Source organism: Canis aureus, chromosome 25 (assembly GCF_053574225.1).
Source record: "Canis aureus isolate CA01 chromosome 25, VMU_Caureus_v.1.0, whole genome shotgun sequence".
Lineage (NCBI taxonomy): Eukaryota > Metazoa > Chordata > Mammalia > Carnivora > Canidae > Canis > Canis aureus.
In genome coordinates this window covers 22,697,024-22,711,085 of record NC_135635.1, presented here as the reverse complement: position 1 = coordinate 22,711,085, position 14,062 = coordinate 22,697,024, and the positions used below count along the sequence as shown (strand labels likewise).

At 36.3% G+C, this 14,062-nt stretch overlaps 1 protein-coding gene across 1 annotated transcript in view; it reads left to right on the top strand.

Annotated features, from left to right (window-relative positions):
• Positions 1-14,062, top strand: part of IRAG2 (inositol 1,4,5-triphosphate receptor associated 2) — a 120,350-nt gene that overhangs the window by 80,988 nt on the left and 25,300 nt on the right. The window contains 5 exon segments of the mRNA XM_077870694.1: positions 40-121; positions 9,725-9,771; positions 9,878-9,942; positions 10,096-10,203; positions 13,138-13,208. Coding sequence (XP_077726820.1) covers positions 40-121; positions 9,725-9,771; positions 9,878-9,942; positions 10,096-10,203; positions 13,138-13,208 — 373 coding nt within the window.

Sequence of the window (14,062 nt, the reverse complement as noted above, 5' to 3'; positions counted from 1 at the left end):
TTTCCACCTGTAGTAAGGAACTTTGTTTTCTATTGCCAGGTGCCCAGGCCCTAAAGTTGGCCCCCAACCAGGAACGGATCCTTTAGGTTGCATCAGGATGAATGATGACCTAAGGATGGAAGTGAGCATTTGACTATATTTTAACTTTATTTTTAGCACTGCTTTAACTATGTCTTCTTCTATGGGTATATATATTTTTAGAAGTATTATGGGCACTCTTATAGAAAGTAATGAATCTTATACCATAAGACATACATAAATGCATGAAAATGTTAACCATTGATGGCATGAAATTAAAATTCAGTCACTTGGGGGCTTTCAACCCCTTCTGTAGTGTAAGCCCAAGGATATAATGCCGAAGGAGACTTCGGTGAAGTACACTGAACATTTTGCTTAAGAGGCAGGCTGACTTGGGACTTAAAATTCACTAATGACCCCAAGAAGTCTCAGGTATCATTGTCTGTCTAAGAATTGAAATCAAGCCTAGATATCCTTTGATGTGCTGGTACTTTGTAAAAACGCACAAAGTAGAACAATGCCCAGAGAATATTCATTGCTGCAGTTGCGTGCTAGTGGTACTTCTCTCCCAAAAAACCAAAGCAAAACAACTAAATAATATATCATGTAGGCAAATTCTCCAGGTTCTGGAGGTGTGTATGGAGTGCCTCCCTCAGTCTACAGCTTGAGCTCCATAATTTTCTCAAATGGTACAGACAGTTCTGTTTCAGGATATAACAATCCATCATTCTTCCTTTTTCTTTTAGTGCTTAATTGATATGTAACTTACATATTGAACAGTTTATTCAGTTGTATGATTTTAAATAAATTCACAAAATTTCACAACCATCACCAAAATCAATTTTAGAATATTTCGACAATCCTAAAAAGAAACCTCATGCCCATTGACAGTCTATCCCTATTCTCCCTACCCCCAAACCCTCACCCTGAGGTAATCACTAATCCACTTCCTGTCTCTATACATTTGCCTCACCTGGATATCTCATATAAATGGAATAACAATATGTAACCTCTTGTGACTGGCTTCTTTCACTTAGTGCAATGTCCTCAAGTTTCACCCAAGTTGTAGCATGTTATCAGTATTTCATTCCTTTTTATGACTGAATAATATTCCAGTGTATGGATATATCACATTTTGTGTATCCACTCATCGGCTGATGCACTTGGGTTATTTCCATATTTTGGCTTTGTAAATAATGCTACTATGAATGTTAGTGTATAAGTTTTTGTGTACACATATGGGTATTCTTTTGGATACATACCTAGGAGTGAATTGCTACATCATATGGTAATTCTAACATTTTGAAGACCTGCAAAACAAGTTTCCAAAGCGGCTATCCCATTTTCCATTCCCATGAGTAACGTATGAGGCTTCCAATTTCTCTACATCCTTGTTAACATTTGTCTGTTTTTTTTTTTTTTTTTTTTGTATTATAGCCATCTTAGCAGGTATGAAGTAGTTTTGATGGTTTGGGTTTGTATTTCCCTAATGACAAATGATGTTGAACATCTTTTTGTGCACTTCTTGGCCATTTATACATCTTTTTTGGAGCTATATCTACCCAGATCTTTAATCATTTTAAAATGGGGTTCTTTTTACTACTGAGCTATATGAATTACTCTCATTATTCCTTTAAAGTGTATCTGACATTTTTCTGTTCCTTAATACCCATCCTATTGAGTAGCTAAGAAAAGGAAAGAAAAAGGAAATGAATCTATTTTGCTATTACTTAGCAGTTCTTGTAAAGTTTAATAAAGGAAGTTGGACTTGGAAGCTTACAGGATGTTTGGTTACTAGTAATTTCCCTTTTATCTGACACTGATTTCACCAACAAGGGGGAAGATACACATATCAGTTGTGTACCAGGTACTTTGTGGGAAAGCACTTCCATATGCCATGTTATTAATTTTCTCCACAACTTTGAGTGGTAGGTATTCTCTGCTTTTACAGATGAGACAACTGAAGTTCAAAGAGGTTGAATAACTTGTCTAAAATCACTCAGTTGGTAATTAGCAAACCTGGGATTCAAATTCAGATTTGTCTAATTTCAAAGGATAAGCCTTTCTCACAGCCCCTCATAGAACACTGAATTTAGACCTTTCGATCATAATTACTCATAATTACCTTGAAGGTAGTTTTTTGGCTAAGAAATGTGCCATCTAAAAGGATCTCCTAATCCACCATCATTAGGATATGTGACAGTTTTTTGTCTATTGTCTTGACACCATTAAGAAACAGGAGCTAATAGACCATAATAGAAACTCCTATCAAATGTCCCTGGGCAAATGTACACACACGTTCCCTGAAGGTTTTCATACTGTCTTCTGTGCCATTTCTTCTAGAGTCCCCAGAAACTAGTCTGTCAGCTGCACTTGGTAGCTGTTATCACCACTTCTCACCATTCTCTTTTCAGGTTTCTGTTCCACTGAAGAATCTCTGCAGCCTGTTCACTTCATGATTCACTCTCTCATGCCTGTTTCTTGAATAGACCTTCACTTCCTACCTCTCAAACTCCCCAAACTCATATCTTAAACAAATAGAAAATTCTCCTTAGAAAACAATTATCTAAGCATTCTCATTAATAAGTGCAGGGAATTGGAATGAAATATGAGATAAAAATTATAAAAAACATAATCTGTGTTTACCCCAGTGACCCATAAATTATGGTGTTTTCTTAAGTCTTTGGATTCAACTTTAGGATTTTTGTCACCCTAGAGAGCCTTCATGACGAGCAACTTGATTTAGTTTTCAAGTCCTTTTGTAATCTGGTCACAACCTACCTTTCTATCCTTCCCTGTTGCCTATGTTTATCCCTGCATGTCAGTGAATTCAAGTAATATTTATTGTTGGGATATATCACAAAAACCTGCCGGTATACTTCTCTCTGCCCAGAACACATGCACTTCTCCATTTCTCAAATTCTATTTGACTATTGAGGTCTATTTGAAAACCAGCTCTTCCATAAAACCTTTCTTTTGGTAGCAAGAAGTGTTTACAGTCAAGTATCTCCAGTTGTTCTAGACTGGAGGTGGAAATCAGGATAATTAGAAGTTGAGAAATCAGATTGTTCCCTGTTTCTCTCTCTGTCTAAGTTTGGAAAAGTCATGTCTTTCAGCCCTATTTCCTCATTTCTCAACTATCCCACTCAGGAAAAAATGAGTTTGCTCCCTTCTTTTGGACCCCAGAAACTCTAGTCCTCCTTGTTGTCACCTGTACTTTGGCTGCATTATAATTCTTTGTTTTCTTCTATTTATTTCTGTAGTAGATCAGAAACTTGGTGGAGAGTACCTTTGGCTGGCTCTTAACTGATGTGCATCTAGCACCCTGCATAAATTTGGTATATGGTTGCTGCCTATTAATACCTGTTGAATGCCTATTTGTTTATTCTTATAGTCCCTAAAGGGCCTATTTAAAACATCGAGGCAAAAAAATAATAATAATAAAATAAAATAAAATAAAACATCGAGGCTGAGGACTCAATGAAATCGTTGAGTTGACAACCTTGCCCCCATTATTTTCTGCCTCCTTCTTTGGATTGGTATTCCTGAGAACTTGGGATTTGTTTTTTATTCATCGCCCATATTCACAGAAGCAAATGCATTCTGGTATCCTTGTCAGAAAGTACAATGGGAGGTAAAAGTGAACATCTGTATTCTTAAAAGGATCTTTTTGAGTGAGCAAAGGACTCTAATAAGATTATCGTCTCAAAAAGAATATCTCATAATAAAATAATTTGGGATCCAGTTTTGGACATTCTTGGGGAAAGCAGAATTCCTTTATTGACCCAGAAAATTCATTTTTTCCAGAAAATTCATTTGTTTGGAATATCGTAGTGTAGAGAGAAAAGAAGAAGATGAATTATTTTCAGTCCTTGTCTTTAAAGATTCAGACTGAAATGTTTATGGAAGAAATGTTTATGATATCAGGGAATTGCATCAAAATAATGCAGGCATGGTTTTAGTGGGTGAGAGAATAGATTGGCCACAGGTTGGTAATAGCTAATAGCTGCAGAATGGGTACACAAAGGTGACTTATTCTATTCTGTTACTTTTGTATTTAAAAATTCTTCCAGTAACGACTTTGAATTTTTAGCTACATAGCATTGGCTCTGGAATGAGGCAGGCCTGGATTTAAGACTGGCTCTGTTACTCATTAGCCTTGTGAACTGGGACAAGCCTAACCTCTCTGAATTTGCCTGTGACCCCCCATGAAACAGAGATACTACTTTTCAGGGTTCTTTTGAGGTTTCAAATACATACATACGTATGTTACATGTATGCATACACATATCTGCAATGGCTGGGTTCTAGCCTAACCAGTCCATGAAAAACCAAGTCGGTTGTATTTAGAGAAAAGACAAGTCTTAATTCTGTTTGTCCACTTGCTGCTTAATAGTAAGGCCTTTCTCCTCCATGCGGTCCCTTCTCAACATGTTCAAGAATCTCTAGGGGCATATACCAATATCTCCTAATGTCCTTCAGGTTCCCACCAACTAGGGGGTCCAGGGAAGGTCATGTGACCTCTTGAGAGATTGTGGGGAAAGGAAGCTAGTTTCACCACTCAAATCTCTGCAGTCCTCTTTGTTTGTTATCCCTACCATCCACAGGCCCTCCATGCTGACCTCCTTGAAGCTCTGTGTCTGATGACTCAGTGATGTCTCCCTGGCTGGTGGAGAGATGACTCTCCCTTTTTGTCTCAATACTTCAGAGTGAGGTCCTACTGCGGTGTTAGGTGGACTGCTTGTGATGGGATTGTAAAATTACCCTCTCAGCTTCAAGGCACATAGACAATCCAGTGGGCTGGGAGGAATAATGGTCAGTAGTTGCCTCCCACTACCTCAAGTACTGCGGCTTCCTTCAGTAGCTAGGCCTAGCAGTCCATTTAGCCCGACTTCCTCACCTCTTCTGCACTCTTGGCAGTTTCTCTCCAGGACCAAACTGTCTCTCCTTATAGTCTGTCTTCTTTTCCTTAGGCACCGCTCCAAACACGGAGTCTGAACAGCAGCCCAAATGCCAAACTGGACATGTGCTTAGATAGCTGGGCATGTCCCCAGTTACTCCAAGAATTAAGGAGCTTCATGAAAATTCTGACTATGAAAATGATTATTCTAACTACTTCAGTCTCAGATCTGACCCCACCAAGACACTTTAGAATGCATGCAAAGTACCTGGTTCCTAGTAAACTCAGAAAATAGCAACTGTAACTATTACCCAGAATCAGAATGATCAGCAGTATAAAGCTCAGAATATACCTTGTCATGAGCATTATGTAGTGTGTAGACTTGTCAAATCACTATCTTGTACACCTGAAACTAATGTAACATTGTGTGTCAACTACACATCAATTAAAAAAAAAAAAGGCACCTGGGTAGTTCAGTCAGTTGGGCATCTGACTCTTGATCTCAGCTCAGGTCTTGGTCTCAGGATGGTGAGTGAGTTCAAGCCCCTTGTTGGGCTCCACACTGAGCATGGTGCCTACTTAAAAAGAAAAAAAGCAGCAGCAGAAGATACCTTGGTACAGTCAGGATATGGGGATGAATTTCTCTGTTTTACTTGGGCTGTTCAAAAAAAAAATGTCTTTCCATCCCTTTGAGGTGTTCTTCATGTTATTACATGTTTTTGTCTGAGAAGTGCTATCACTAGGAGGAGGTGAATTATGAGACAAAGGACAGAATCAGTTTTGAAATATCTCAGAAGATTTTCTGGCCATTGTCTGTTCTGTTCTCTCGGGCTGTGTGTGCTGCGGCATTAATAACCTTGGAGAATAAATAACATTGCCAGTTGCAAAATTGGGACATGTAGAAGTTGACTGATAACTGTACTATAAATGAACCTCAGAGTGGTGGGTGTGTCCTGTAGATCTGAGGGTGTGGTGTCTTTTTAGTTACAAACTTATGAAGAAATTCAGTTTTGTTTAGGTTACAGTAAGCTGTGAGTTTTTGGCATTCAATTTTATATTCCTTCTCTTTTTAGAACATTGAAACTGACGTTGAGTCAAGGGCATTATTTTTAAGTTAGAATGAAATTGGTCTCTATAGACTTTTCTGCAGTTTTTTTCTCAGAAAATCCTTGCTTGAGTCACACCAATCCTCTAAAATAGATCTAATAGCAAAAATTACATTGGTAACGTGAATGTAGCTTACTGGAAGGGTTTCTGATCATAAAATGTATAGATAAACATTTCATCTAAAAAAGAAAAAGATAAAGTAACCCTGGAAAATTATCTATGCCTATTAATTATCCCCATTAATATCTTAAAAGCTATTTCTTATTATTCTTCATATTTTTCTACTTAAATATTGAAAAATACTGGTGTGTTTGTGTGTGTGTGTGTGTGTGTGTGTGTGTGGTGTGTGCGCGTGTGTGCATGTGTGGCCTGTGTTTGCTGACCCAGCCCATGGGAGAATATGTCTCACTTTTTTCCATGAGTACCTTGCCTACCCCACCCTACAGTAGATGCTTATTGTCAAAAGCAAATGGGCTGGACCACGGATTTTCATGTAAATGTTATTCAGGTTGATATTTGAATGGCTCAGACAGGAAGAACCCTTTTCCTGCCCTGTGCTATCGACATGTTTAGTCTCATTGACTTGAACCAATCTTCTTCATGTAAGTAGGTCTGTCATCTGAACTCTCTTTTTCTTGCTTTTAGTCAATTTCTTAACTTTCCTTGGTTTTTAAAATATATCCAGCAGGTTATCTTTTTCATGACCTGCCCAGGTCTTAATGGTTGTTATGTGGGTGTTAGGCTTTCCTATGGGTCTGGGATACTGGTTTGAATAGTGGTGACTTTTGATGCTGGAAAAAAAAGAGCGCATTTGTGGAAAATTTTTGATGAGTTATCTCCCACCCCCACGCCATATGCACGGACACCCTGAAGAGTTATATTTCCAATTTCATTAATTACAGTTCTAAATTTGTTTTTTTTTCTAAATTTGAAAAAAGAAAACTTCTTTTGTCTAGTTATATTTGTAAGAAGGGGGAAAATGCTGTTAGATCAAATGTGAAAACCTAGGATTGACATATGTTGTATATTGGGGTGTCTTCTGATAGTGAGATTTATAAAGACTAATGAATTGGAATATCCAATTGCTTACCTTGCAACTGTTCCAGAACAATATAGTAATGTGTGACTAGTAAATATATGACATTTCTCCAAAATTACAGAATTATTACTTAATCCATAAATATTTTATATTTATCAAAAAGCTTCTCATTAAAATATTTCACATATAAAGTACTAAATAGAAGGGCTTACACAGAGCATTATAGTAAATGAGACTTCATTTTTAATATAATGGAGGTAAACTGTATTTCTGATGTATTTATTATTTTTACTTTGTTTTTTTTTTAAGTTTGTAGAAATAATGTGTTTCCTTTCCCCCCATATTAGAAGCCAGTTTAATTAAACAGAAAATGACTGCATTCTCTTTTATACATCTTAAGTTCAGATATGGATATCTGTAACCCTCATAGGTGAAAGAAGTATTTTTCTGACGAAATTAGCTTTTTAGTGCAATATAATTATTATATATGTATTAATGATAGTACAGTAGTGTCATTTCAAGACATATATAATCAAATTTTTATATGTTATGGGGTGTTAAGTGGGCCTGATTGTTAAATTCTTATTAAGGAATAAATCCTTATTGACTTTTATGAAGTATAATACTTGATGAAACTGAGGGATATTAATATTTTCTGATTTTTATAGCTTCATTTCTTTTTTTTTTTTAAGAGATTTTATTTATTTACTCATGAGAGAGACATAGGCAGAGGGGAAAGCAGGCTCCCTCTGGGGAACCTGAGGTAGAACTCCATCCTAGGACCCTGGGATCATGCCCTGAGCCAAAGGCAGGTGCTCAACCACTGAGCCACCCAGTCATCCCTATAGCTTTATTTATTACCTATGTATTGGAATATAGTTAAATAAGACTATATTAATTACTAATACAATCTATTAAATATTTTAATGATAAGGCTATCATCATTTACCTGTAGGTTCTAAAGCACAATTTCTCTTCAAAATGTAATTCAAAGATTACCCCACTCTGTTTTGTGCATACTACTTTCCTCCGTGGAATGCGGCCTATAATTTATGATTTATTTTATATATTTGTCTTCCTGACTGGGCCACAAACTCCTCTGGGACAAGGACTGTACTTCTGTGAGTCTCCAGCCTCTGTCTCTGTCACTGCGCCTGGGACAAAGTGGGCTTTCGATGAAAGTTGTTGAATTAAATCAGGCTGATGTCATGAGGGGCTTCAAGCACACAGGGTCTGACTCAAAGATATTTAAAGCAGAGAGAAAAAGAAATAGAATAGAGATGGTCTAACATTGATATGTAGGAAGATTAGGTATAAATTCTTGCTTTGCAAGTTTGTGGATTTTTCTAAACATTAGAGTTGAACATTTTAAATGCTTATGTTTAACTCATCTACTGGTGTAAGACAATAATTGGGAAGTCTCACCAACAGCCTGGGTTAGGGTATCTCAGAGACAGTTCTGTTTATGGTGGAGAGGACACTGTAGTTAGTTGAACTGACGTGACACTACTATTCAGAATACTCCCGGGAAATCACTTTATTCACTGGCTTTACTTTCTTTACCTGAAGTAAGCAAATATTTTCTTGCCAAAAGCCACTTTCAATGGTTGTTGGGAGAATTAAATAAAATGATTTATAAAAGGGCTTCTGTACATTTTAAATTCTGTCCTTATATTGCGTAACTACATATTCTGCAAACTCTTACTAAACCTATATTTTTTGTGATGATAGTCAATATTTTCTGGGGTAGATTCTAAATACTGTGTGTGATACACAGCATCCTTCCATTAAAACCTGTTGCTGGTTTGTGACTGTTAATACGTTCTCTGCTTGATTATAGAATATTGAATGTCTTCATCTTTTCATTGCTTGTGTAGATTTTTGATATGTTCAAATGGTCTCAGTTTTCAATATTAAATTCCTACATAAACCAAATAATAATGAAAATATACTTACTAGAAAAATATTATTAAAGGGTAAACCATGTTCCCACTATATTATTTGAGAGTAAGGAACTAATCAGTCCTAATGTCCTAAAGTTCCCCCTAAATTAGGAACTTTTAATCAAGATTAAGAAGTTCAAATAACACTTTTAAACGCTTGCCCTGGCAGGCTAGGACCACAATTCTGTTAAGCTCCTTTTGAGCACCAAGTAATTGGTGCTGACGTTGAGATAATCCCTCAGATCTTTGAGAATGGGATTAAGTTTAAAAGGTATTATTTGTCTAGCTAGAAGATTGAAAACCATTTTTAAATCACCAGGTCAAAAGTTTTAGGTTGAATAATATTTCCATAAATAGAAATGTTGTGTTATGCCCACATAAAATGTTCTGTTTAAAGACAACTTGACTTAAGTTCATGAAATAAACTCTATCTGCCCTTTAAGTTTAGAATTTGTTTTGCCCAAGAATTTATCAGGTATTCTTTAAATATTGGACTTGTAAATATATTTAAAATTGGATTTTATTTTGCAAGTACAGCTTTGAGAAAGTATGTATATCAATCTGCCCTATCCCATCCATTCCCATATCCTCTTTAAAAGAGCAAAGGTAAATATAGATTCATTTAAAACTGTATGAAAATGTTTGCTTAAAACAACCTCTCTGGAATGGAAAATGTCAAATTGTTGAACTTGTTTTTCCTCTTTTTTCCCCCCTTAGGATAATGGTGTTGAATGCTTGTATTCTGAGAGTGTGCCACAGTCCAGGTTTGCTTGTTTGTCTGTAAATGTGAATTTGAATGCATATTTGGTTAATTTTTAAGGAATTCTTTGGACTTGACACTCTAAAATATTTCCTCCACTCTTTTGATAGAGAATGTTCTACACTGTCATCTCCTGGACATGCTTCATCCACAGAGAGTGCTGTGACTTCAAGTGGTGAGTGACTTGGAAAAGATATAAAAATAGAGTATTATTATTATAACTACAAGTTTGGTTTCTGTGAACTGTTGAGGTAAGTGCAAATGAAAAGAACATAGGCAAATAATTTTTTGCATAGTGTTCATGCTGTTAGTTTCTTCCTGCTGATAGATTCTGGGTCAGAAATTTTGAATATGGCTTCTGGTGACCTTGACTGTAAATCACTCTGTGAGAAAGAGGAAGATACAAGATCAGCTTCTGCTATGATAGAGATCACAGGTAAGCTATTGAAGTATCCAAATATAGTTTCCATTCCAAAGCAGCAAGCAAACCTGTAAGCTACTGGAGCAACTATCTTCATAGTTAAGTAATATTATTTTATTTTAAAAATTGAAGATATACTCTGGGGAAAAGAAGTCCAAGAGGTAATTGTAGTCTTCATATACTATCATGTTGCCATTTTCCCCCAGTTCTATAGATAGAACAAAAATTATAATGTATTTTGATAGGACTTAAGTATTTCTTCATGGCAAAGATTGACTGGATACAACTGGGTCTTAAACTGTGGCACAGATGTAGAATCACCTGCTTAGGAAATTCTCAGAATCTTGGGGTGCCTCAGTTGTTTAAGTGTCTGATTCCTGATTTTGCTCAGGTGGTGATCCCAGGGTCATAAAATCAAGCCCTGCACTGGGCTCCACCCTGAGCATTGAGCCTGTTTAAAATTCTCTCTTCTCGGGATCCCTGGGTGGCGCAGCGGTTTAGCGCCTGCCTTTGGCCCAGGGCGCGATCCTGGAGACCTGGGATCGAGTCCCACATCGGGCTCCCGGTGCATGGAGCCTGCCTCTCCCTCTGCCTGTGTCTCTGCCTCTCTCTCTCTCTCTCTCTCTCTCTCTGTGTGACTATCATAAATAAAAATTAAAAAAAAAAATTCTCTCTTCTCTCCCTCTCCCTTGCCTTTCTGCCACTCTACACTCACATCCGTGTGCACACGTTCTCTTAAAAAAAAAAAATTCTCAGAATCCTAATTAGAATCTGGCTGAAAGGTTGGGCAAATTTGTGATGGTCCACTAAGGAGGCAAAAGAATTAACTAGATAATACGTTGCATCCTTTTTTTAACTACTTGAGTCTGAAAACAAAGTAGTTATTCTCAACCATTCACATTGAGGCAGCACTACAGTTGACACTTATGGGAAGCACATAGGTTCCCATTCCCACCCCCACCCCCCAAAAAATCATTCTATTGTTTGATCTTGACAGTTCAGTTGAGGTATAGATGCTAAACTAAAGGGAGTTGTAAAATTGTAGAAATGGAATCCATTCTTTATGAATGGAAGAATATCTTCATATTTCAGCTTAAGCTGAAAAAGAAATTTTAATTAGAGCTACACCAAGATACCATTTTTAACCAGTCATGTAGACAAAGATGCAAAATTTTGATTACACTCTGTTGGATAGATTATAGAGGAAAAAGTAAATCTCATACATTTCTGTAGGGAATGTAAATTATTGGAATTAATAGGAAGGGGAATTGCTAATATCTACCAAAATGTTAAATGTACATATCCTGTGATAAAACAATCTGTTTTCTGGAATTTATCCTATAGATCTAAATACTCAAATGACTTGTAGAAGTTTCTATATTTCAGTTTTGTCTATAAGAACAAAATACTGGGGATAAAGTTAATTATCAAAAGAAACCTAGTTAGTATATATTGACATCTCCACGTAATAGAATGCTAACATCCATCCATAAAATGTATATAAGGAAACTTAGAAAGATATCGAAGAGTGATGCCTGGATGGTTCAGCGATGAGGTGTCTGCCTTTGGCTCAGGGTGTGATCCCAGATTCCCCAGTATTGAGTCCCACATTGGGCTCCTTGCATGGAGCCTGCTTCTGCTCCCTCTGCCTGTGTCTCTGCCTCTCTTTCTGTATCTCACATGAATAAATAAATAAAATCTTTTACAAAAAAGATATCGAAGAATTACTGTCTCTTAAAAAAAACCCAAAAACCTGGGGCACCTAGATGGCTTAGTCAGTTAAGAGTCTGCCTTCAAGCTCAGGTCATGATCCCAAGGTCCTGGGATCAAGTCCAGCATCAGGCTCCCTGCTCACTAGGGAATCTGCTTCTCTCTCTTCCCTGGCTTGTTCTCTCTCATTCTCTCTTTCTCTCTCAAATAAATAAATAAACTCTTTTTAAAAACCCAAATATAGAACATGTATTGCATGTAAAATTTTGTGGGAAAATAAAAAGGATAGAAAGAAGTTTTAGGTATGCATAAAGTATCTCTGAAAGGCTAACCAAAAATTAAGTAACATCGTCTATGGAGAGGGGAAGTAGGTTTCTTGTAGGCATGGATGGGAGGGAAAATTCTTATCGTAAAACGTCTTACACTTTAAAATTTATGGACCTTATGAATCTATTATCTGTCTTAAAAGTCAATGAAAAATTAAAATAAAATATTCATCAGGAAAAGACACTTTATTTCTGAAGGAAATGGTTACCGTTTTGTTCTTATTTCCATATAAATTTTAAAGGTATAATACATTCTTTATTTTGTTTTCCTAAAAAGAAACAAAACCTATTTATAGTTGCTGACCTTTGTGCTTGCACTGAACTAAATTCAAGACAATGGATCATGTAAAGAGGAAAATCATTATCAAGTACATTACAGTACAAATACACAAAAATAAAGGGAAATTACAAAGAGGAATGGCATAAATTAAAAGTGCTTTGTTTCTTAGTTTGATGACTTTTTTTTTTTTTTTTTTAGAAAGATACCATGTTTTAGAAGGATATCACACTTGGTTATCAGTCTCACATCTGTAATTTTTTTAAAAAACCTGTTTGTCAAGCTGATTGTTCATCCTTCCTTCATTCAGTTTCTATAAGTATACTAGTAATGTTTGATTTTTAAAAAGCAGTAACAGCCTTTAAAAAGATTTTTAAAATAATTACTTGAAGGCCATTTACACAGTTATTCATTTCTATTAAAAAATCTTATATGGCTAGCTTCCTTGGGAACCTTAACTGTTCTAATCCTATTTTTAATCAGTGGACACATTTAAAGTTTTTTAATATATAATTTGTCTCACATGTTAAGGTCTTTGCCACTTAATAGTCTGCTCATATTGCACCCTTACTATTTCTTCCTCTTTTACTTGTTACTGTTCAGGCAACTATTTAGTGTGTTCCCATTTTCTCATAGGCAAAAGTCCAGTTCCTGAGAATATTGCATTCCAAGGCTCCGTGAGTGAGGACAAAACCATGTTAAATCTGGTAAGGAAATATGCATATTTTAACAGTAAGAGTAATGATATATTACAATGGTAGAACTGACCCTTTAAGTTTGCAAAATACCCTTAAAAGCACTATCTCAAAATGTCAAAATATTATGAAGTTAATAGAATTTAATTGTCCCAGTGTTTTATAGATGAGAAAGTTGGTGCCAAAGAGTCCTTGTGACTTGTCCAAGGTCACACAATAGAGTCAAAGCTAAAACCTCCTGACTCACATTGTTCTTTTTCTTTTCTTTTTTTTAAAATATTTTATTTATTTATCTATGAGAGACAGAGAGAGGCAGAGACACAGGCAGAGGGAGAAGCAGTCTCTCTGTGAGGAGCCCGATATGGGACTCGATCCCAGGACCCCAGGATCACGACCTGAGCCGAAGGCAGATGCTCAACCACTAAGCCACCCAGATGTCCCTCCACATTGTTTTTTCATTTATCCCTTCATTCATTTATTTATCAAAGGTCTATTGATCTATCAATAGAGGACTTCTAAGTAAATAAATGCATTAATAAATAAGATTAAATAAGACAGTAATATTTACCTTAAAGATATGTTCTAATTAAGAGAACATGTTGTAATTAAAGAAAGAAACATACAATTACTCAGGAATATATAGCTACTCAGTGTGGTTAGTGATATAAAAGAAAAATGTTTAGGATAAGAGGCCAGGTGTCATAAAGGAAGTACTTTGTGAATGGTATCAAATGCTATCCAGGCACCTGGAAAACTGCTATAAATCATTATTTAAATGTTTATAGGGACACCTGGGTGGCTCAGTGGTTGAGCGTCTGCCTTCAGCTCAGGTCGTGATCCCAGGATAGAGTCCCACATCAGGCTTC